General features: G+C 44.9%; 1 protein-coding gene across 1 annotated transcript in view; it reads right to left on the bottom strand.

The window, feature by feature from the left end:
• Nucleotides 1-296: 296 nt before the first annotated feature.
• SYN2 (synapsin II) overlaps nt 297-19,946 on the bottom strand; it is a 201,528-nt gene continuing 181,878 nt past the window's right edge. Inside the window, exons 11-13 of the mRNA XM_028518111.2 lie at nt 8,257-8,317; nt 4,007-4,253; nt 297-1,215 (exon numbers count right to left, since the gene is read on the bottom strand). Of these exons, the coding sequence (XP_028373912.1) occupies nt 1,080-1,215; nt 4,007-4,253; nt 8,257-8,317 (444 nt within the window). The 3' untranslated portion in view covers nt 297-1,079. The remainder of the gene's footprint in view (nt 1,216-4,006; nt 4,254-8,256; nt 8,318-19,946) is intronic.

Below are 19,946 nucleotides of genomic sequence, written 5' to 3' on the forward strand. Positions count from 1 at the left end.
GGTAGAAATGCTGAGTTACTGGAGGAAGTACAGCTGTCCTGGAGGAAACAGATTTACTGGGGAAGTATCAGGAAGTCCAGATAAGTGGCATCTAAAGGACAGCCATACTTTCATCCACTGGGAAATACTTGTACACCCACAATCACGCTCACACATAAACACATCCACACACATAATGACAACCAGCTTCGGCCTCCCAGACCTTCCCTTCCCTGAACTCACAAACACACACATGGCTAACATACATCCTCTCAGTCAAAATGGGAGCTTGGGGGAGACCTTGTGGCTGAATCAAATGCTGGTTAATGCTGTTGCTTTTGTTACACAAAGGTCTGAACATTTATTTTGAGATGAACACAGAACTTGGTATACTGCTGTTACAGTTTCATGCATTCTCTACAGTGCAGTTTCAGAGCTCAAGATCACTGCAGCACACACAGAAGAACCACACTCCAGAGGAGGGAAAAGGGGAAAACTGCAGATCCTCGTTCTCTTCAGTATCAGTAGACTAAAGGTACTTCACCACGACAGCAGTCGAGGAATCTCATGTGCTGGGCAAGGTGTGTTGTCAACAGCTGAACAGGTGTGACTGACAAGGGATCCAGGTGCGGGTAAGTTCCTACTGCCGAGAGTATTTGGGGGTAAGTATATACTCCTCAAATAGGCAGCACTAACTAGAGCAGGGGCATGCTTAACACTGCACTGGAACTAGGTTAAGCTACCAGGAGTCCTCAATGAGGAAAATCCAGGTTTCACAAGGAAGAATAAGACATGATGGCGCTGTTACAATAAGGCCACTAAACTCAGAGCAAACAATGATCTCAGAGGAAACTCTCATAAGTAACTACAGGAAAGCAGCTCTATCCTCTCTTATTTCAGGAGCTCCTCACTTGTTAGGCTCTCGCCCTGAGACCTTCACATGGTCCTTTCTGAGCTGCACATCACTTAGCACAATGGAGCAGAGGAAGGGGCCACACAAGTCAAGGTCATGGGACATCACCAAACGTGGCTGACTGTTGTTGGCAAATGTCTCAGATGCCTTTCCCGGTTGGGCCGGGTGCCCACGTGTGTCTGGAGAGCTAATCTGAAAAGAGGCTGGCAAAGGACTTCCTCAAGCTCCTGATGGTCTCTGCTTTGGCTTCATCCTCATTGGCTGAAGACCGGAAGAAGGAGGACTCAGAGAAGCTGAAGGCATTTGTCAGGGACTGCGACTTGCTTGAAGATAAAAACCAGAGAGAATGTGAGAGGGTGGTGTTCCCAGCAAGGTAAGAAAGGACGATGACATGAGGATACACAACTGGAACCCCACTCCACCCAAGGGAGACCGCGTGGGCAGAAAGCCAGCAGTGGCTGTGCTACCTAGGAGCTACCCTAGGAAGCTCCTGTGCTATTTTCTTCACCTTCAGTGCTGCTAAAACAGAAAAGAATGGGGGCAGTGAGGGAGAGAGGAAGGAGAAAAAGGAAGAAGGGAAAAAAGAGAGAGAAGAAAAGGGAAAGAGGAAGAAGGGGTTACTCAAAGGATGTTTCTTCTACTTAATGTTAAAGGGCCAGCAGGCTGTTTCAGAGGCCCCAACTTGGTGAGTACTAATCTAGGACTCACACCCTTCCCCTCTGATGAAATGTAGCAACTAGGGGCCCATGGATTCTTATGTTCTCTTTTCCATGAACTGTCAAGTAGCGGAGACAGCATCAGAAGATCTGGGCCAAAGTCTTGATTCTGCCAGTTGCTTACTTGTGACCTGAGGCAAGCCATGTGCTTCTCTGGTATTTGGTTTCTTACTTGCATTATGTAGAGGTTTAGTAAAATTATGTAGAGCTTTTTATATTGTTTTTTTCTTTGATTCTAAAAGAATCCTTTGGCTTGGTATGGACTCTAATGCTCAATTTATCTGTTATTAAAACGGACGTAATCACCCTGTGCAGCCTTCCTCAAAGAAACCCTAATATGAGGTCCATGCAGCTCTGGGTATCCAGGGGCAAGAGATACAGATGGCCCTCCACATCCACGGATTCAACCGACCGCAGATCAAACATATTTGAAAAACAATCCTAAAAAATTCTAAAAACCAAATTTGAATTTGCCATAAGCAGAGCACTACGCTGAAGCCATGTGAATGAAGATATGTAGGCATGCCCTACTGTAGCCTATATGCAAATATAGATTATATGCAAATACTACACCATTTTATATAAATAACTTGAATATCTGGGGATTTGAGTATCTGCAGGGGGTTCTGAAACCAATCCCCCCCATGAATACTGAGGGACAACTAAGGCAGTGTTCTAATGAAAAAACAAAAGAAAAATGTATCACACATGTTTTAGGAACCAATTTATCCCTCGAGAGATTAGTGATTCAAAGAGAAAAACTGTGACGGCAAGAAGGTGGAGGGGAGGCTCAGCCCAGCACTGCAGAAGGGGACACAAGGTCTGGTGTCTCCACCGGCCTGTCTTTGCTCCCTCTACTGTGTCTCTTTCCTGCTGGTTTCTGGTTCCAGAACTCTTCTCCCAGTGTCTTAAAACTCCTAGGCCTCCCCTAAATTCAGGGTGAAGCCCCAGAAACTTCCTTCTACAGAAGTGTGAGCAGTTTTTCTCTTCTTGCAGTGACTGTGAACTGCCTTTCATTAGGGCTGGGGATGAGCCCCGACAAGCTGGCCTCTGGGAGGCGTGGACTCCTGCTCGCACAGGCTGAGGGCTCCTCAAAGGAGGCTTGTCACTCCTTTGCCCAGTGGCAGTGACTACCCCAAGATCTGCCCTCAAACTGGGGCCAAAGTTGGATAATGAGAAGGTAGGAGAGATGAAAAAGTCAGCATCAGAGAAAAACTGGGTTGAGGGGAGATTATACGGTATGTGGGATATGAAAAGTGCCATAGCTGGGGAGTCTGTGATAATCTCCTGTCATGTAGGACTGGAAGACCCAGGGAAAGTGGTCATCCGGACCCCATGAGTCCTAATCCTGGCTATGCCACTAATTAGTAGAGGGGCTTTGCAAAAGGAAATTAATTGAATCTCTCTGAGCTGTGTTTTCCCATCTATGCAACTGCTAGACAATCTCTAAGTGGCTGATTTGAACTCCAAAATTCTAAGCTCCCTTTTCTCCCTCTCTAAAGATTCTCATTACTTGACCCTGAGAAGCACTGATGGATCTCTACTGTTCCCCCAAGGCTACAGCTGTCTGTGCTGACAGTGAGGACAGAGAACTGTTTGGGGAAATCGAGGAGAGGCATCTCTAGTTCTGGGGGAGAGGGTGGGGCTGACCATCATCCACATCCAGGTGTGGTTTCTCCCGAGCACAGCTGTGCCGTTTCCTAGGGGTCCTCAGTTCTTCTTCTGAAGCAGGACCGTGTAAGCGGGGCTTCTGGAGCTACTCCTGGGAGTAAGGAATAGAGCTCCTCAGGGTGTCTATCTAGGCCCTTTTCTGGTGACTGCACCAGAAACTGACCTCCTTCAGACAAAGCTGAAGGTAAAAAGTTGAAATGGATTTAACTACTTCCCCTTTTCCTTCTGGGCAGCCCTGCTGATTGCATACCCTAAACTGTGAGTCAGAGGCAGCACGGAGGATTTAAAATTTTTTGAGAGAGAGAGAGAGAGACACACACACACACACACACACACACACAGGAAGAAAGAAAAGGGGATGGAAAAAAGAGTAGGAGACAGGATTTAAAAAAAGAAAACACCCTAAACTAATACAAGAATAGGAAAATGGGTAGTAATTGCCTTATTGCCACTCCCCAGGAAGAAAAGGGAGGGTTTGAGCTTCTAGCTAGACCTTAGACTTTCACTTCCCTTTTTCCTATCCTCCCCAATCAACTCTAAACAGCCCCCCAACCACCCCCCCCGCAAAAAAACCCCAAAACCAAAACCCAAAAAAACCCCACAAAAATATCTGTGGAGGAGGAGGAAGAGGCCAGATTGAAGGTGCTTTCTAGCACCCCTGGAGCCCCAAGCCTACAAGGAAGGGCAGGAAGAGGGGAGGGCAAGGAGCTGCTGAGTTGTCTCTTACTTGAGCTGTGGGTGAGGCTGGGGCTTCTGTGGTGGAGCTGCCAGGGGTGGCTGGGCCTCTGCCAGGGAGCTGCTGCTGGAGGGTGCATCTCCGTGGGTGGTGGGGCCGCCCAGCAGCTGAGGAGCCGAGAAGGAGGAAGAAGAGGAGGAGGAAGAGGAGGAAGGTGGCACTGATGGTCCATGGGGGAGCCGACGTGGAGGCAGCACCTTGGCTGGGGGTTGCTTTCCTTGGGGTTGCCCAGGACCCCCTAGGTTCAGTACAAGAAAAACTTCATAATTTAACCATACCAAAGGGTTTCCTTGTTAGAATCTAGGTCTCAAAGGGTGTGGTTAGTTAATTACCAAAAGGATTAGCTGTATTACAAGAAGCCACCCAAGGCTCTGAAGGGCTCCAGAGCTAGTCCCTGGTTACTCTCATACATTGCCACTACTTGCTTCTCCTCAGAGACACAGCACCTCAGTCACAGCAGAAGCCAGGAGGACAGGGCAGAAACCATGGGATGAGTGGCTTCATCCAGAGGTGAGCTCTCTATGGAAGATCTCCCAGACCAGAGAGACCTCACCCCTCTTCCCCAGAGGTTCCTTAGGTACATGCCAACCTGCCCCATACCATACTAAGAGGTCTCAAGTTCCACACAGCAGACACAGTACAGGGCAGTGGAAAGAGCAGTGGTCTGGGAACCAGAAAACCCAAGACATAGCCTATCAGTGACTCCTTCAGCATATCAGCAAACTTCTCTGGGCCTCTGTGTTTCCAATCACAAAACTGTTATAAATATAAAAAAGGCCAGCCTAGTTTTGGTTTTCTTTCAAGATCATAGTGTTTCAAAGATGACAGTAGATGAAAAAGTTCTCCAAAACATTCTGTGCTTGATGATCATCGACGATCACTGACTTGCATTGTTTTTATGAAACTGGACTTCATCCTGCTTAGAGCCTCCATGTATCTGATTTCCACACCTTGCCCTACCAGGGCTTCATTTTAGCATTAGCTCATGCCCATGACTATGATAAATCTTTTGTTTCTAGGCACTCTTTTGCCTCTTACTATCATCCTTAGGGGCTTCAGTACCTTTCAGGTAAATATAGTAAAATTCTCCAGAAACCCAAGCCCCATTTTTTCCTGGAGATGTTGTGGGTACCACCTGACAAAGAAGACTCCCCTCTGTCCCCTAAAAGGACCAGGATACCATTCTCCCAGCATGAGACAGAAAACCATCTGGTGGTCTGGAAAGAAAAAAGGCCACCCTTTCTCTGGGGATTGACAGGCAGTAAGTGTGGCACCAACCACTCTGATTTTGCTGAAGTGGATTACTACACTCAGAAGTCAAAAGATGCCCCCATCAGCACAGATGGACTAGTGGATATGATGCATAATTTCCCTGGAAGAAAATTTCTCAGTCTTAATCTCAGAGTCCACATCCACGGGCCTACTGGAAGGAGAGGGCTTACAGAAACTTGACAGAAGCTAAAAGTTGTGTTGTAACTTAGTTTTCTAGGAAGACCAGAACATCTGCACCCTCTGGAGAGTCAGGTTTCTATGTCTATACACTGTGCGCCCACGAACGTCAGCCTATTTCCCGACAACATGGCACCGAGCTCCACTCTATCCTCAATGATCAATTAATACAAGGATTAACTACACATAAGTGAATAAATAAATGGAATCTTGCTTGTTTAAGAAAATCCAGGTTCAAATTAGATAACTAGCGAAGATTATAGACTAGCAGATTATTTCATATTAACCAGTTTTTGCCTCTTCTCAAGTTTGGTATCATTTGTATTAGCATTTTCTTGTCAAGTACTGCACATTGATAGCTTTGCATCTTGTACCAGAAATCTGAGAGCTCTCCCACCTGTACAGAGATGCTTGAATAGCCAGAAACTTTACAACTTAACACTGAAGACAGATATAACTTTTCCTTTATTGCACATTAAGCTGTACAAGAGAGTCACAAAAGAGAGGTACTTTAATCACACTTCCAGCATTGGCTGAGGTTCTTCCAGCTGGATCAGTACAAAAAAATGAGACAACATCAGAAAAGAAATGGGTACAAAACACCTGAATGGCAATCCTATACTGTGGTGTAGATGTTCCCCAGGCCAGAATTGTCCCTTAGCATGCTGCCTGAGGGCACGTGGCAGTCAGGTTAAGCTGTCTACTTGTGTTTGACAGTTTCTCCCCCTCCTGAGAGACATGACTGATACCACCCTAGAGCCTGACTGAATTCAAATGGCAACTTTGTATTTGTGGTTCACAAATGTCACATGAAAAGCACCTGGATGTTCACACTGAGAACATGCAGAGAAGCAACACCACCATCAGCTCACTGCTTGGACAAAAATATAAATAAATGTATTCCTCCGTTCTGAGAAATGTTGCTTTATTCTTTTCTCTCATTTGATCAGACTGGGAGGTATTTAAGGACCTGATTCTTATGTAACCCACCTGGAAGTGTGTAGATGCATATATGTATCTATTTACAGCAAATCGACTACCATTATCACCTAAAGAAGGGATTGCAGACAAGAACATTCACACTCAGTGCATTTCCCTGTAGCCTCAGAATTTACCAGCAACCAAAGGAGAAACCAGGGCAGAACCCCTTGACACATAAATCATGTTACATACTGTCAACACTAGTTATTCCTCAGACCTAGTAATCCAGAATGGTGACGTGTCAGTGTAGAAGTGAGAGGGAATGTAAAGGTGGAGCCAGGAGCACTCCTTCTGAAAGCAAACAGCTGGCATGAACTTCCACAAACCGTGGTGTCAGAGGAGGCCGCTTGTTGCCCATTCCCAGCCTGGCCAGGAGATGGCAAGATGAGGCACTGGACCCGAGGCCTGGTTTAATTAACTGCCTCATCGCTGCCGAGGAACTGTGTGTCGGAGGAAAGAGAACAAACTGGTGAGGGTTCTTCAAGAGCCACAGCTGTGCAGCCCTTGCCCCAAACACACACACGGTAATATCTGACACAGTTCTTCCCAGGAAAGATAAAGCTCTTTATTCTTTGGACTCGGGAGGGCTCTCATTAAAGCAGGAGTCCACCTCAGAGTTCTGTAGGCAGTGTACTCACTCAAGTGAAATGGGACATTTAAAATTTGGTCTCGTGTTGTGATGCCTCGGAAGAGGCCAAGAGTAGAATGGCCGAGTCCTTCCCAGACTTCCAGTAGCTCCCTGCAGTCTACGTCCAAAATTGCTAAAGAATCATCTCTGTACATAGGTCAAGCTTTGGGGAATACAAAACAGCCTCAGTTCTACAGAAGCACACACATGGCTGATTCAGAAACAGCAACAAAGAAGAAACAACTTAGGCAACTGAGATCAACACAGAAAATACAAGTTCACTTTGATATTGCACATCAGCGGCCCCATTTTTTTGTCTAATCTCATAGCTAATTATTTAATCATAAAAACAAAGGGTACACTGGGATGTAAAATACAAAACACATTCCTGGAAATAGCTTGTTCTTTACATTTCATGTCATCACTAAAAACACAAGAGCTCTACAGGCACAGCCAGCCTATTCACATATATTGAAACTGCACCAAATTTTAGCAAATGGAGAAAAAGGTGGATGGCTTCAGATTCAACGGATGAAGCTATGAAAATTAGACCTTGAAAATCTTTTAAACTTCTACCTAGTTATTCTAGTCATGCAGAAAGAAAGCAAAAAGCACAGTTCATTGAAGATCCCAAGCACATTCATGGAGATTAAGCAGAGGTTCGGGGGTGGTTTACTCTAAGCCTGTGTGGGGATGGGGGGATAAGGAGAGAAGCTGGGTTTTATTTTTGTGATCTTTGTTTCTCTCCTGTCCACCCCAGGTCCTATTTCACCCCACATTTTATGTAATACTTGAAAAAAATACTGTCAAACCACCCAGAAGATAGAGTCACACTGCACTTGGGAGAGGCACAATTCTTTTGTACACTGTTGACAAACAGCCCTGGAATCACAAGTTATACAGAGAAACATAAGTGAGCATTACAAGCACGAACAGCAACAGGTAAACAACCAGACAGAGGAGCTGACACTGCATAGGAAAAACACAGTCCAATCAGCATTGAAAGAACGCAGAGACGGCACCAATGGGAGGGCCTGTTGCTCCCCTCCCCACTTTCCTTGCTTATTTGTTTTTGGCTTAAATTTTCTGCTTTGAAAAATTAACTACCAATCACTTTAAGAAGCTTGGACTTGCTTTGGCCCTACTGCAATGCCATTACAGTCGAGAATATACTGTAAACAACCTTGGGGGGCTGGCCGCTGAGGTGGGGTCTTGCTTGAGTCCGGATCCTTAAGTGTTCCACTCTGCAAGACAAAAATGCAAAAGAGATAAAAACAAAACTCCAAGCAGATTCCAAAGAGAAGCCCCGTGGCTCCGTAGTATGGCTGCAATGGCATCCAGTGGGATCTGGCCTAGAGGTTGCTGCTGTTCCAGAAATGCCTTAAAATTTTTTTCAACCTCTGGGCTGTGGCTGGGTCACAGGTGTAGGCAACCTGGGTCTTAGAACCAGTCTAACACACAGTGCCTGAGACCTCTTCAACCCCCCTTTTCGCTTCACTCCCTTTTAGACTTATAAGAAGCTTTGAGTCTGCCGTCAGCATCTGGTTTCTTCCATGTGAGCTGCCTGATGTCCAGCTCCCCCTCATATTCACTGGCCCAGTTTCCTGAAGAAAAGGGAAGGATCAACACTGAACTCTAAAGAGCAGGCTGGGCTTTTAGTGACTCCAGAGACTAGAGTGGTGGGGGAGGTAGGAAGTGGGGTGGGCAGGGCCCTGCATCAGGTGACTAGCCTAGACTTGGCTCACTTCTTGTGTGGAGTTAACTGCTGGGTACGATCAGCTCTGGAGCTGACTCAGGGATCAGAGCTACTCTTTGGGCTGGCTAGAACTCCCACAGGGAGGGACTTGAAGGAGGGGACAGTTGTTTGTTTCCCAGAACCCTTCTTACCCAGAGGGAAGGAATATGATGTTAATTCCTTTGTAAAAGTGCTCAAGGCCAAGCTGTTTTCCCTCTCAAACAGCATCATTACATTTTACCCAACAACATGGCTCCACTCCCATGCTTCCTCTCCTCCCAGCTGTGATTCTGATTACGCCCTGACAGGATCAAAGATGCATGTGACTTCAGCTTGTCTAATACTTGTATTAAAGGTGGTGAGCATTTGGAGCTTGAATACAGCACAGGGGAAATGCTCTATAAAGCCTAAGGGCTGCCAAGTGTGCCGATGGTGATGTCAAAGAGGGAGCTTTTGAGGCAAGGCTGTGAAATGGGCTGAGAGTATGTCTTCAGCACTTTCCCTCTTCCTCTTTCGGTGCTCCTCACCCCTTGTGACATGCCCCACCCCCAGCCCTACTCCCACATTAAAACTGTTTCTCCTCTTCCCCATTTCCCATGGAGCTCTGATTCTGGCCATTCATCTTCTGTCCTGCCTATTGAGGCCCATTTTCAGCTCTACTACCAAGACAGCGTAAGTGTTGCTCTTTGTAGTACCACAGTCTTTTAATAACAGCATTGCCTAAAACTGTTCTACAAAGAGGATTTCCGATAGAAGGAGTCAGGGAAACTTTGAAATGTCCTTAATGCCACCACATCAGAGGGCACACATTATATCTATATCCCCAATCTCTCACACATCACAGCAAGAACACCAACACTTCTTTCTCTTTCTTCTGAGCACTGTCATGGGATCCACAAGGCTTGGTCTGAGTCCTGGCACCGAAATACATACCCACACCGAACAGGCCAGCTAGAGAACCACTCCATCCAGTCGGCCATCAAGACCCATCACTGTTCTCCCCCACCCCCAGCATCTAAGGTTTACCATCTTTTTTTGACCAACCCTAATCAGGCCTATACCATTTCTTTAGCTCAGAATACTAGAATAGTCTTCTCACTCTTTAGTCTCTTCTCTCTCCAATATATCCTCTTGATGGCTACTTATTATTCTTCTAAACTCCTTTCCTAAATTTGTCAATTTAACACTAAATAATTAACAGCTAACACTACATATGTGCTTGGTAACATGATGGACACTTCTGTGCTGTATTTATCTTAAACTTCACAATAGCCCTACCAGGTGGATACTATTATCAAAGTTCTTAATTTTAGATAAGGAAACTGAGGCATATTTAAGTCAGGTAATTTGTCCAGAGCCATACAGTGGTGGCTAATGTAACCAGGAAGTGAGCCCTGACAGCCTAATGCTCACCTTTTCTTCCCATTGCTTACAGAGTAACATCCACATTGTTCAGGCTGACATCAGGAACTTATTTCATCATGGTTAGAACTGACCTTTCTGGCCTTCTCTCTCCCTCATGTCCTAAATACACCTGCTCCTACCAGGCCTGACCCCTAACTGTTTATTCTCTAGTCTAGGCCATTCCATAGTTTACGGTGAGTCCCCTCCACAGATACATTTTCTCCTTTTCTACCAGTCCAATCCAACATACCCTTAGGTCTAAGTCAAGTTCTACACCATGCATGAAATCTCCCCTTCTGACTGCCCCTTTTGATTGTCATCTTCTCTCTGAAATCCGGTAATAGGACTTAGGAGACTCACACTGCTGAGGAGGGCATTTGCAGTGCTGTCTGGTTATCCTAAAGACTGGGATGATGCTTCTAAGAAGAATGTCAGATCCTTGAGGGCATGGACTATGTGTCTTCATCTTCTCATGAATTCCTATCAAATCCAGTGCCTACTGTTTTCCAAAGAAAAACTGGGATATTTGGCTTGATATGGGAGTTATTTATTCAAATGTTAAAGTAGAATTGGGAATATTTTGGAATATTCCAGATTATCATCATTTTACCAACACTGTCAGGCACAGGGCTGAGCACATAAGAAGTCCTTAGTAAATGCTTATTAAATACATGAACATGCAGCAACGGCTCCAATGAAAATCCAAAATGGAGCAGAATGTAAGTCTTTTAAGAGAAAAATGTTGTTAAATCCTGTATGTTAAACCATATTTTACTTGATATCAGCTCTAGTGAGCAGCTCTGAAAATGTTCAGGTTAAGGAATTAAACTTGAGTCCTGCTGCAGGTACCTATATAGCAGGCACAGAAGGAAGGTAAAGTCCAAATAACCCTCAAAGAGGCAGTTATTGCTTCCATCAGGACTGTCCAACCCAGCCAACTTTGGGACACTTCAGGCCCAGCAGTTCGTCCCCACTGTGATCTTTATTTTAAGGCTGCCAACTAGATGAGAAGTCAGGGGTCAGGACAGAGTGGTTAAAAATGAGAGCACAGGAGACCAGGTTGCCTTTTTTACCTGGGTTCCTCACATGCTTTGATAAGGCTGGATATTAACCCCACCTCCAACACACATACAGCAGTCTAGGTCTACTTTAAGACTGGGTAGCAGATTGATTGAGGAATTAGGTTTTTGGGTTAGGCAGACCTTGGGTGAAATCTAAACCTGTCACTTACTAGCTTTGTGACCTTGGACAAGTTATTTTGCTCCTCTACACCTGCCTTTCTTCAAAAGGTTTTTGAGATATAAAGTGAGATTGATTCTCTGTCTGTCTATCCAGACATCTATAATTATCTGGTCCTAGTAGGTGCTAAATAAAATATTTACAACAGATGCTGGGATGGTAATATTGACAAGGTCTCTTCCCTGGAAGCACCATTGTTTCCTAGGTCTCACTCCCATGATGGAATACCCCCTGCAATGTGCTCCCATTCCTGGGCGTCAAAGAACTTCACTCTGTAGTAATATGATAGACTCCTCTAGGTAACTTGACAAGCCATCAGTGCCATGGCCTCATTGCCTGAGAGGGATATTCAGATGAAGGATAGCAAAATTCACATACTTTGTGGAACCACTAGACTGGCTCTTGCCAGTCCCCTTCCCCAGGGCTTTGTTCTGCGCCACTGATGGCTGCCAATGAATCACCTTGTACATTGGTCGAAAACATTTTAAGATGTTCTCCTCCTAGAGAATTGTTATTTTCAGAGACAGTTATGAAAAATCATAGAGTACTAGGGCAGAACCAGGGCCAATGGATAGTAGTTCCAGAAGGGTAGACTTGCACTTATTGGAAGAACTTTCTATAGTAAAAATAGTGCAAGAGGCTGTCTTGGGAAATTGGTGTTTTCATGTAGAAGCTAGAGAATTACCTGACAAAGATATTGCAGAGAATATTTTTTCATTATGAGATAGAGTAGAGGAACACCGAAGTTCCTTCCAACCTTGAGAATCTATGACTCCAGGAAACCCTTTAAAATCCCATATGTAAAGCTCTAATGGGAGAAGCTCAGACACTTACAGGGTGAACTGACCATGGGAGAAATAATACTGTGAAGCTTGGCCTCAGCTCTCCTCAGCCACAGAAGTATACAAATATGATACTCTAGAATGAAGTGAGCCTAAAAGTTCCCTTCTAAAAGCTTTAAGGGAAGCCCCCAGAGGTAGTCCTTTGGGTTGGAGCCTGGGAATATGCCTTGGCTACCCTTGTCTGGCGCCTAGGGAGCTTCTCCTGTCCTCAGCTCCGCTGAGGTTATAGACTGAAGACTTCCCAGGGGCAACAGGAGGTGAAAGGAGAGTCCCCTAGGACTGTCCCTTGCCAGGCTGAGACACTAGTGGCTCCGCCCACAAGCCATCCATCCGCTGGGGCTGAGGGCCTAATTCCCTGTGGGATCTGGCTACCATGAGATCTGTCTCCAGTAACCAAGAGCTATGTGGGATGCCAAATTCCACAGAAGTCTGGCCACTCTGGCGTCACTGCCAAAGTCTGGCCTATAGCCAGCCCATAGCAGAAACTCATGGCCAGGCTGAGCTACAGTTTCCCTCAGGAAGTTGGGTTGACTTAAACAGGTGAAAACGTGAAGTCCAGCACTTGTGCCCAGCTGCACACAAAAAAGAAGGGGGAATAAATGGCCTTACAGTAGCATAAAGAAAAAAAACCAATAACCCTGGGCTCAGAGGGTACCAGTTTGTAATGCTGCTGCCAGAGATCTGATGCAACTGGAGGTGGATCAGTGTCTCAAAAAGGGGAGATTACAGGTCCATGGCTCTTTTGACTGATAAAACTCAAAAAAGTACACTGCAACCAGTTCTGGGTACCTCTTTTAAGGGGGATTTGGTTGGAATAAAATGGATATATGGAGCAGATAGGATGGTAAGAAATGTGGAAATGACATCTGTCCTGATATGACTTTGGTGTTACTTAATCTCTGAGTCTCAGTTTCCCAAATAGGCTGATTGGAAAGATTAAATGAGGTAAGTATAAAAGCACTTAGGACTGACTTAGACAAATGTACAAGGTCTAAATAAGATCAAAGGTTGGCTTGGGTAGTAGTGAGCCTCCTGGTATTAAGAGGTATTTAAGCAGGGCCTGGACAATCTCTGGTCAGAGATGCTATGTCATTGCAGGCAGATGACTTCTATAGGCTCTTCTGGATCTGGGCTTCCATTAATTCTTTCATAAAATTTTCAGTTCTTAAGGTGTCTAAGAAATGAGACAGGCCCTTAATAGCTGCAGAGTCTTGGACCCAGAAAGACCCCAGGTCTGCTGGGGGCTGAGCAGGCACAGGCTTTGAAATGCTTGGCAAGGAGAATGTGCTGCTGCACTCCATCAAAAGGTGAATGTGCTGGTATCCTGTTATGCTGAATCTACTGGGCTTTAGTGATGAGAGAAACCAGGAAGAAGACATGAGAAAGCTGGTGAAACTCAGAGACTCCTCCAGGGTGGCAGATTTAGCACTTTGTTGTCAGGAGGAGGAGAACAAGGGTTTTTTTTTCCCTTACACAGGGTCAAAAGGCCCACCTCTATCCATTCTTACCATCCCCTGTACTCTGGTAGAAGCATCAAAAGGGCACAGTATTGTAGACCTGGGAACCAGAAGATCCAGCTTTCCTGCTAGTAAGCTGTATGACCTTGAACAGGTCATTTGCATTACCTTTGCTGATCAGTAAAGAGATAGAAATACCAGCCCAAACCAGCTCGCCTAGGGTGAGTGGCTCAAAATAATGGCTGTGCTTTATAAACTGTAAAGTACTAGGCAAAGTAATTATATAAGTGAACATCATCACTATTATTTAACTAATAGTATCAATCCAAATGAATGAATCTCTAGTGGTAGGATTTCATGCATCAGTGGAGAGGATATTGTTAGGTGGCTTCCTGTCACCTGGTACATAGCAGTTCAGTATGTATCAATTGCTTCCAGCAAAGTCTCTGAAGATACAGAAAAGTCATTTCAGAAACAGTACATATTAGTCTCAGAAGAGACTGAAAACGAAATCATTGGTCTGATAGAGAAACCCATGATGAAGACTTGTAGGTTTTTGTCAAAGGCACCTTTAATTTATCATCCTGTGGCAGAAAAGCTGGGAGATGAGAGCTCCTATCTGAGGTCCCAGCAGGATGGAAAGCTGAGGAAGGAAAGACATTAAGTGACTCAACTCTTGAGAGCTGCTGGCCTGAGTCCAGCTGCCCCCACCAAGGAGGAAGGCCTTGCTCAGCACATCTGAGACAGGAAATTAGGAAAGGGTCTCAGGGTCTGGCCCCAGGAAAGAGGCCAGGCCAAGCTCCTTGCTGGACACACAACAGAACTATTCTGATCAACTCCCCCAGGCCCTGTTCCCCTGGTCTCGGACCCTAGGGGGAATGAGGCAGCAGGAAGGAATGTGGTCAAGAGGTTGTAGGTTCAGTCAGAGCAAGGGGAACAACAGCATGTTTTCAGGCACCTTAAGATCTTTCTGAGATCACCTCTCCAGTCACCAATGCACATCTTCCTTCCTCTGAAAGGAGGGTTGACCTCCTTCTCTTTCTTCTGTGAGGGAAATTGCTGTTCTGAGGGCAGAGCTCATCTCTTGGTTTGGGCTCTCCCATAATCGGTGATTTTCTATAGACACAAGAAATGTCCCATGTGGGCAGTCCATGAGACCTATGGGAGCACTGAAAGCCAAGTCACCCAAGGTCAGAATGTCAGCTTCAAGTGATTAAATATGTCCTTAAAATGTTACGCCAGCTCCAAAATAGTCGGTTTCTCTTAATAGTCTGTTAAGGGATCTAGTCACTAGTGACTTTATCTGAACCTGCCTCAAATCTGCTCACATTTTCAGTTTATACTCACTGGGGAACAAATTCTCTAAAACCGGTCCTGCTGTGGGAAGCAGGAAGGCCCTTCATTTGTCCTCAACTTACTTCTTCCAAGTTAAGTGAAGCTCTCTTGAGTCCCATGTTTGGGATCTGAATTGTGTCCCCTCCCTAATTGTGTGGCCTTCTCAGTCTTGGTCTCCTTGTACTCAAGAAACCACATCTTTTCAGGCTTTTGTGGCTGGAAAGACATGGCTGAAGGTGTTTTTAGTATCTCTTCAGACCAGAGAGCTAGTGAAAAGGACTGGTGGAATGTACCACCAGAGACCATAAGTTATGAGGCCTCTGTCCTTCAATTCTGAACTTGCATCGCTGCCATTCCGAAGTCCGTGGCTAGGACATAGCCTGTACCACAGCATCTCAGATCTGGAAGTAGATTTTAAAAGTTACCTGCTCCAACAGGCCTAGCCCCTAGCCCACCCTTTTACAATGTCCCTGACAAGTGGCCCATCCTGCCCCTGCTTGAACATCACCAAGGACGTGGCAGTCATACCACTTCCCAGAGCAGCACTTCCCTCTCTCAGTGTTACGGAGTTTACTCCTACCTTCTAGTAGGTAGGTTTGCCTTTTGGTACCAGTTCTATCCTATGACAGCTATCAAAGAGCTAAAGATATTAAATCATGGACTCCTTGAGACTATTGCTATTCAACTGCAGCTCTTTTAACTGTTACAAAAGACATTTGCCAAATGCCTCAACCTCCTGGTTTTCTCTCCTTTGAGTCCATTCCATTTAGAGTTAGAGTTTGTCCTTGGTATACTATGACCCTCAGACTGAAAACAACATTGCAGGTGTGGTCCGATTGGCTCAGGGTAGGGGAAGAGAGGCTTGTCTTCCTCCTGGACACCATATATGTTTAATGCTTCCAAAGGCTGGGTCTTAGAATCACTCCTCATGGGTTCAACCCACATGCCAAATAGAAAGCCCATTATTGGTGTCAAAAGTCCCTGCATTTAGTTATGCAGCACTTTGGCCCTAGAAATTTTATAGAAAAAATAAAAAGAGTGGGAACAGTATAATGGGAAATGGAAGAAGATGAGCTACATGAAGGAGACTACTAGGATGCTACCTCTATGAGCATGACCTGAAAACCTTGTCTACCTGAAGTTCTCCATCTGGATCCTGAGAGCCTCAGGAAAATCTCACACCTCCCCAGGGCCTCTTGATGTAAGGCCTAGCTCAGATCCTGACAACAGGCCCCAAGGGTCAGTGAATGTGAGGGTAGGTGGGAGAGCAGGGCCTACAGGGAGAAGGTTCTGTAGGCATATGGCCTGGAAGCTTTGGCCTTCACTGGCCACCAGGTGTCACTACCACCTTGAGAACTGTCTCCCTAAAAAAACAAAAAAAAACCAAAAAAAACGAGCAGTCCAGTCAGACTGAGGCTAAGCTGTCATCAGCTAGATAAAGCTTTGCCACTTACCTCCCTGCTTTCAGAGACAAAGCCAGTGCCTCTTACACTCCTGCCCCTATTCCTTCAAACTGAGCACAGCAGCTAACCTGGGCCCACTCCTATGACTTTGGTTTTTATGATTAATCCATCCTAGGCTAGGGGGCTGGCTGACAACAAGGTAAGATGTACCCTCTACTCACCTCTCTCTCCCGTCCCCCTAGCCTCCTTTAAGTACTCTTCTAGAATCCAAGAAATGAAAGCTTAGGAACTGCAGGTGAGGATAGACAGAGAGAAAGGTAGACAAATGGCTAGTTATTTCTGTCCTGTCTTGATCTAGAATACTGAGCAAGAAGCAGCTCTCAGGGCTTGTGACTCAGGCCAGATGCTCTTCTAGCCTGAGCTGCCAGAGCCACAGAACAAAGAGGCCAGCAAGGGGGCTTGATTGTGTGGGATGGCATAGGAGTTTGTGATAGCATCTAAGGGCTCTGTTTGTCCTGCAAAGTCCCTGTTGGGGCTCAGGCAATGGTCTTTTGTTTACATCCGTTTCATCTGCATACTACCAAAATCATTCTTAGAACCCTAACACCAACTCCAATATGCTGCTAGGGCTGTTAAACACATTTATTCCAACTGGGAACTCATTCAATAAATATGCATTGCAATGTCATATCAAGGGAAGGGGGAGATGAGTGTGGGTAGGAAAGGTTTTCATCACAGTCATTTGTATAGAATTACTATCACATGGTGATAATAAAAAGCAGACTGACTTAGTTTCATTATTGTTTAACTTTACTACAAATCACTGACTGCACCTGGACAGACCACTTCCACCCTCCCCCTCACCTTAGTATATCCATGATGTATGTATTCAGTGGTTACTAGGTGCTAGCTACTTTGCCAAGCCCTAGAGATATGGCAGTAAACAAGTCCCTGCTCTCAAGGAGCTTACATTCTAGTGAAAGAGACAAAGAAACAGATGAGTATGATCCTAGCTGATGGCAAGTGCTATGAAGAAAATTAAAGAAGGGAGGATGGTAGTCACTGACTATGTGGCAACTTTGAATTGGATGTTTAAGGAAATTTCAGTTATACTGTCATGAAAGACCCAGCTATGCAAAAACAAGGGGAAGAGCATTTCAGAGAGAAGACACAGCTAATACAAAGGCCCTTACCAGTATGGGAAGGGCAAAGTGAGCAAGGGTTGGGATGGTATGAGGGCAAAGAGGTAGGTAGGGGCTTGTGTGAATTGCTCGGGGAAAATCATGTGGTAAAGATGCAAATAAGTTGGTAGATGTGACAGTGGGAATACAAAGGCAATAAAGTCTGACAGCTTCATGGCCAGGACCCATGATGACTGATATGCGAGCAATGGAAAGGTGCTACTATGAGGGAGAAAGGGGAGGTGGAAATATGGCCAGTACAGTCATGACTTCAAGCTCAAGTTTCAGTGTTTTATCAAGTGTGGCACATTATTGGGTGTCTTCTGACTTTTGGGTGGCCTAGAGTCAAGGCACGAGGTTCAGGAAGAAGCTAGCAGGATAAAAGAAGACACCATCAACAAATGGTGACAACCTCCATGAATTCATCATGATTTCAATTTAGAATATAAACAACTCTTGGATAGAAAATGTATCTCATTCACCACTATCACCCTAAGTTTATTAACTAATTTTAAGCATAAACTTTAGGCAAGGCCTGAGCCAATCAACAGAAATACAGATGAATGAGGCATGGCCTTAGCCCACAAGGGCCTGAATGTATTTGAGAAACATTTGCTGAGTAACTTAATTATGTATGTAATAAAGAATTTGGCCTTGCCCAAGGAGAGATTTGGACTTTGTCCCCTACTCCTGAGAGGTAACCTATAAACTCTTAGACTTTCTTGAGTAATGGGAGTGTCTTTGTTATTCATAGTGGGGGCCCCTCAGACAACACCCGATCATCTACGACAATGAGATGACTCATGGTGGGCTTCTCAGGCCACATTTACTAGCCTGACCTCTAGGAAGGGGCGGTCAGAGACTGAGTTCACCCAGGTGATTGTTCAGCCAATGCCTATGAAATGAAACCCCAATAAAAACCCTGAACACCAAAGCTCAGGTGAGCTTCCCTGGCTGGCAATCTGTCCTGTGTATTGTCACATATGGGCGCCAGGAGGGTAACGCACCCTATAGACAACAGAAGTTCTATGTCCAGAATCCTCCCAGACTCTACCCTATATATTTCCCTTTGGCTTATTTTTGACTTGTATCCTTTCCCATAAGAAACCTATGAGTATAATAGCTTTCAATAAATTCTGTGAGTTCTTCCAAAGAATTACCAAACCTGAAGGTGGTTTTGGAAACTCTCTGAACTTTCCATTGGTGTCAGAAGTGAGGGCAGCCTTATGGAGGACTGTGTCTTTAGACTTTGCAGTTGGGGTGATGCTATGTTTCATGTAACCTTAGAATTCAAGGAATCTAGAGAATTATGTAATTCAGCTCCATTCCTTAGGTGAGAAAAGAGAGGTCTAAAGACGGGAAATGACTCAGCCAAGGTCATATAATATTACATCAGAGTGGGACTAGCCCCTGAGTGTCCTGATCCCCGCATCAGTGTGCTTTCTTTCCACGATATTCTGTTGTAGCTTCAAATATGAGGCTGAGCAGAGAAAAGCTTATCCTTGAGCCAGACTGACTTTGCCACAAAGGATTTTTGCAGGAGCCCTACATTTAGGGAAGCTCATTCCTTACTATGTTTTCTGCCGTGATTATGATAGATTTCGCCTTAAAATACTTAAGCTGGAATATTAATGTTTACAAAGTAAGGGGTTTATACCAAAGAAGAGCTAATGCTTTCTGTGAGGTGGAAACAATTTTTTGTTAATTATCTCTATTACTCAACTTTTATGCTTCAGAGATCATTTTCATATAATCCAAATTTTATTGCCAAAAGAGATCATGGCAAGCTCAGAGATGCTAAGGCACAGAAATAGGAAGCAATCTCAGTAGAGTAAACTCATAATTCAGTGGCAAGGACAAGGCTAAACTTGGGTAATGACGGGTAGCCTTTATTGAGTGCTTTGTGATTACTATGACATATTTTAGTGTTTCTACTTCATTTGATTCTTATATCAACCCCAGCAGGTAAGTGCCATTGCTCAGGTTTCTCCTGAGTAATAGATTAAAATGTCCAAGGTCACAAAGCCAATAAATGGAGGGACCAGGATTCAAAGTTGGGTAGTTCCTGCTTCAAAGTCCATACTCTAAGTCACTATTCTATTTGATATCCCCAATCATTTGATGTAAAATTTTGAAAGATTTTTGAGAGATTTTCATTTACAAATGATAAAATTTGAATCCTACCTAGAAAGGGTAGTAACTTCCCCTTGAAGTCACACAACTAGGGGGAGAGCTACACTAGAACTCAGTTCTTGGACTGAGAGTTCTTGTCACTTC

This window comes from Phyllostomus discolor, chromosome 7 (genome assembly GCF_004126475.2).
Source record: "Phyllostomus discolor isolate MPI-MPIP mPhyDis1 chromosome 7, mPhyDis1.pri.v3, whole genome shotgun sequence".
NCBI lineage: Eukaryota > Metazoa > Chordata > Mammalia > Chiroptera > Phyllostomidae > Phyllostomus > Phyllostomus discolor.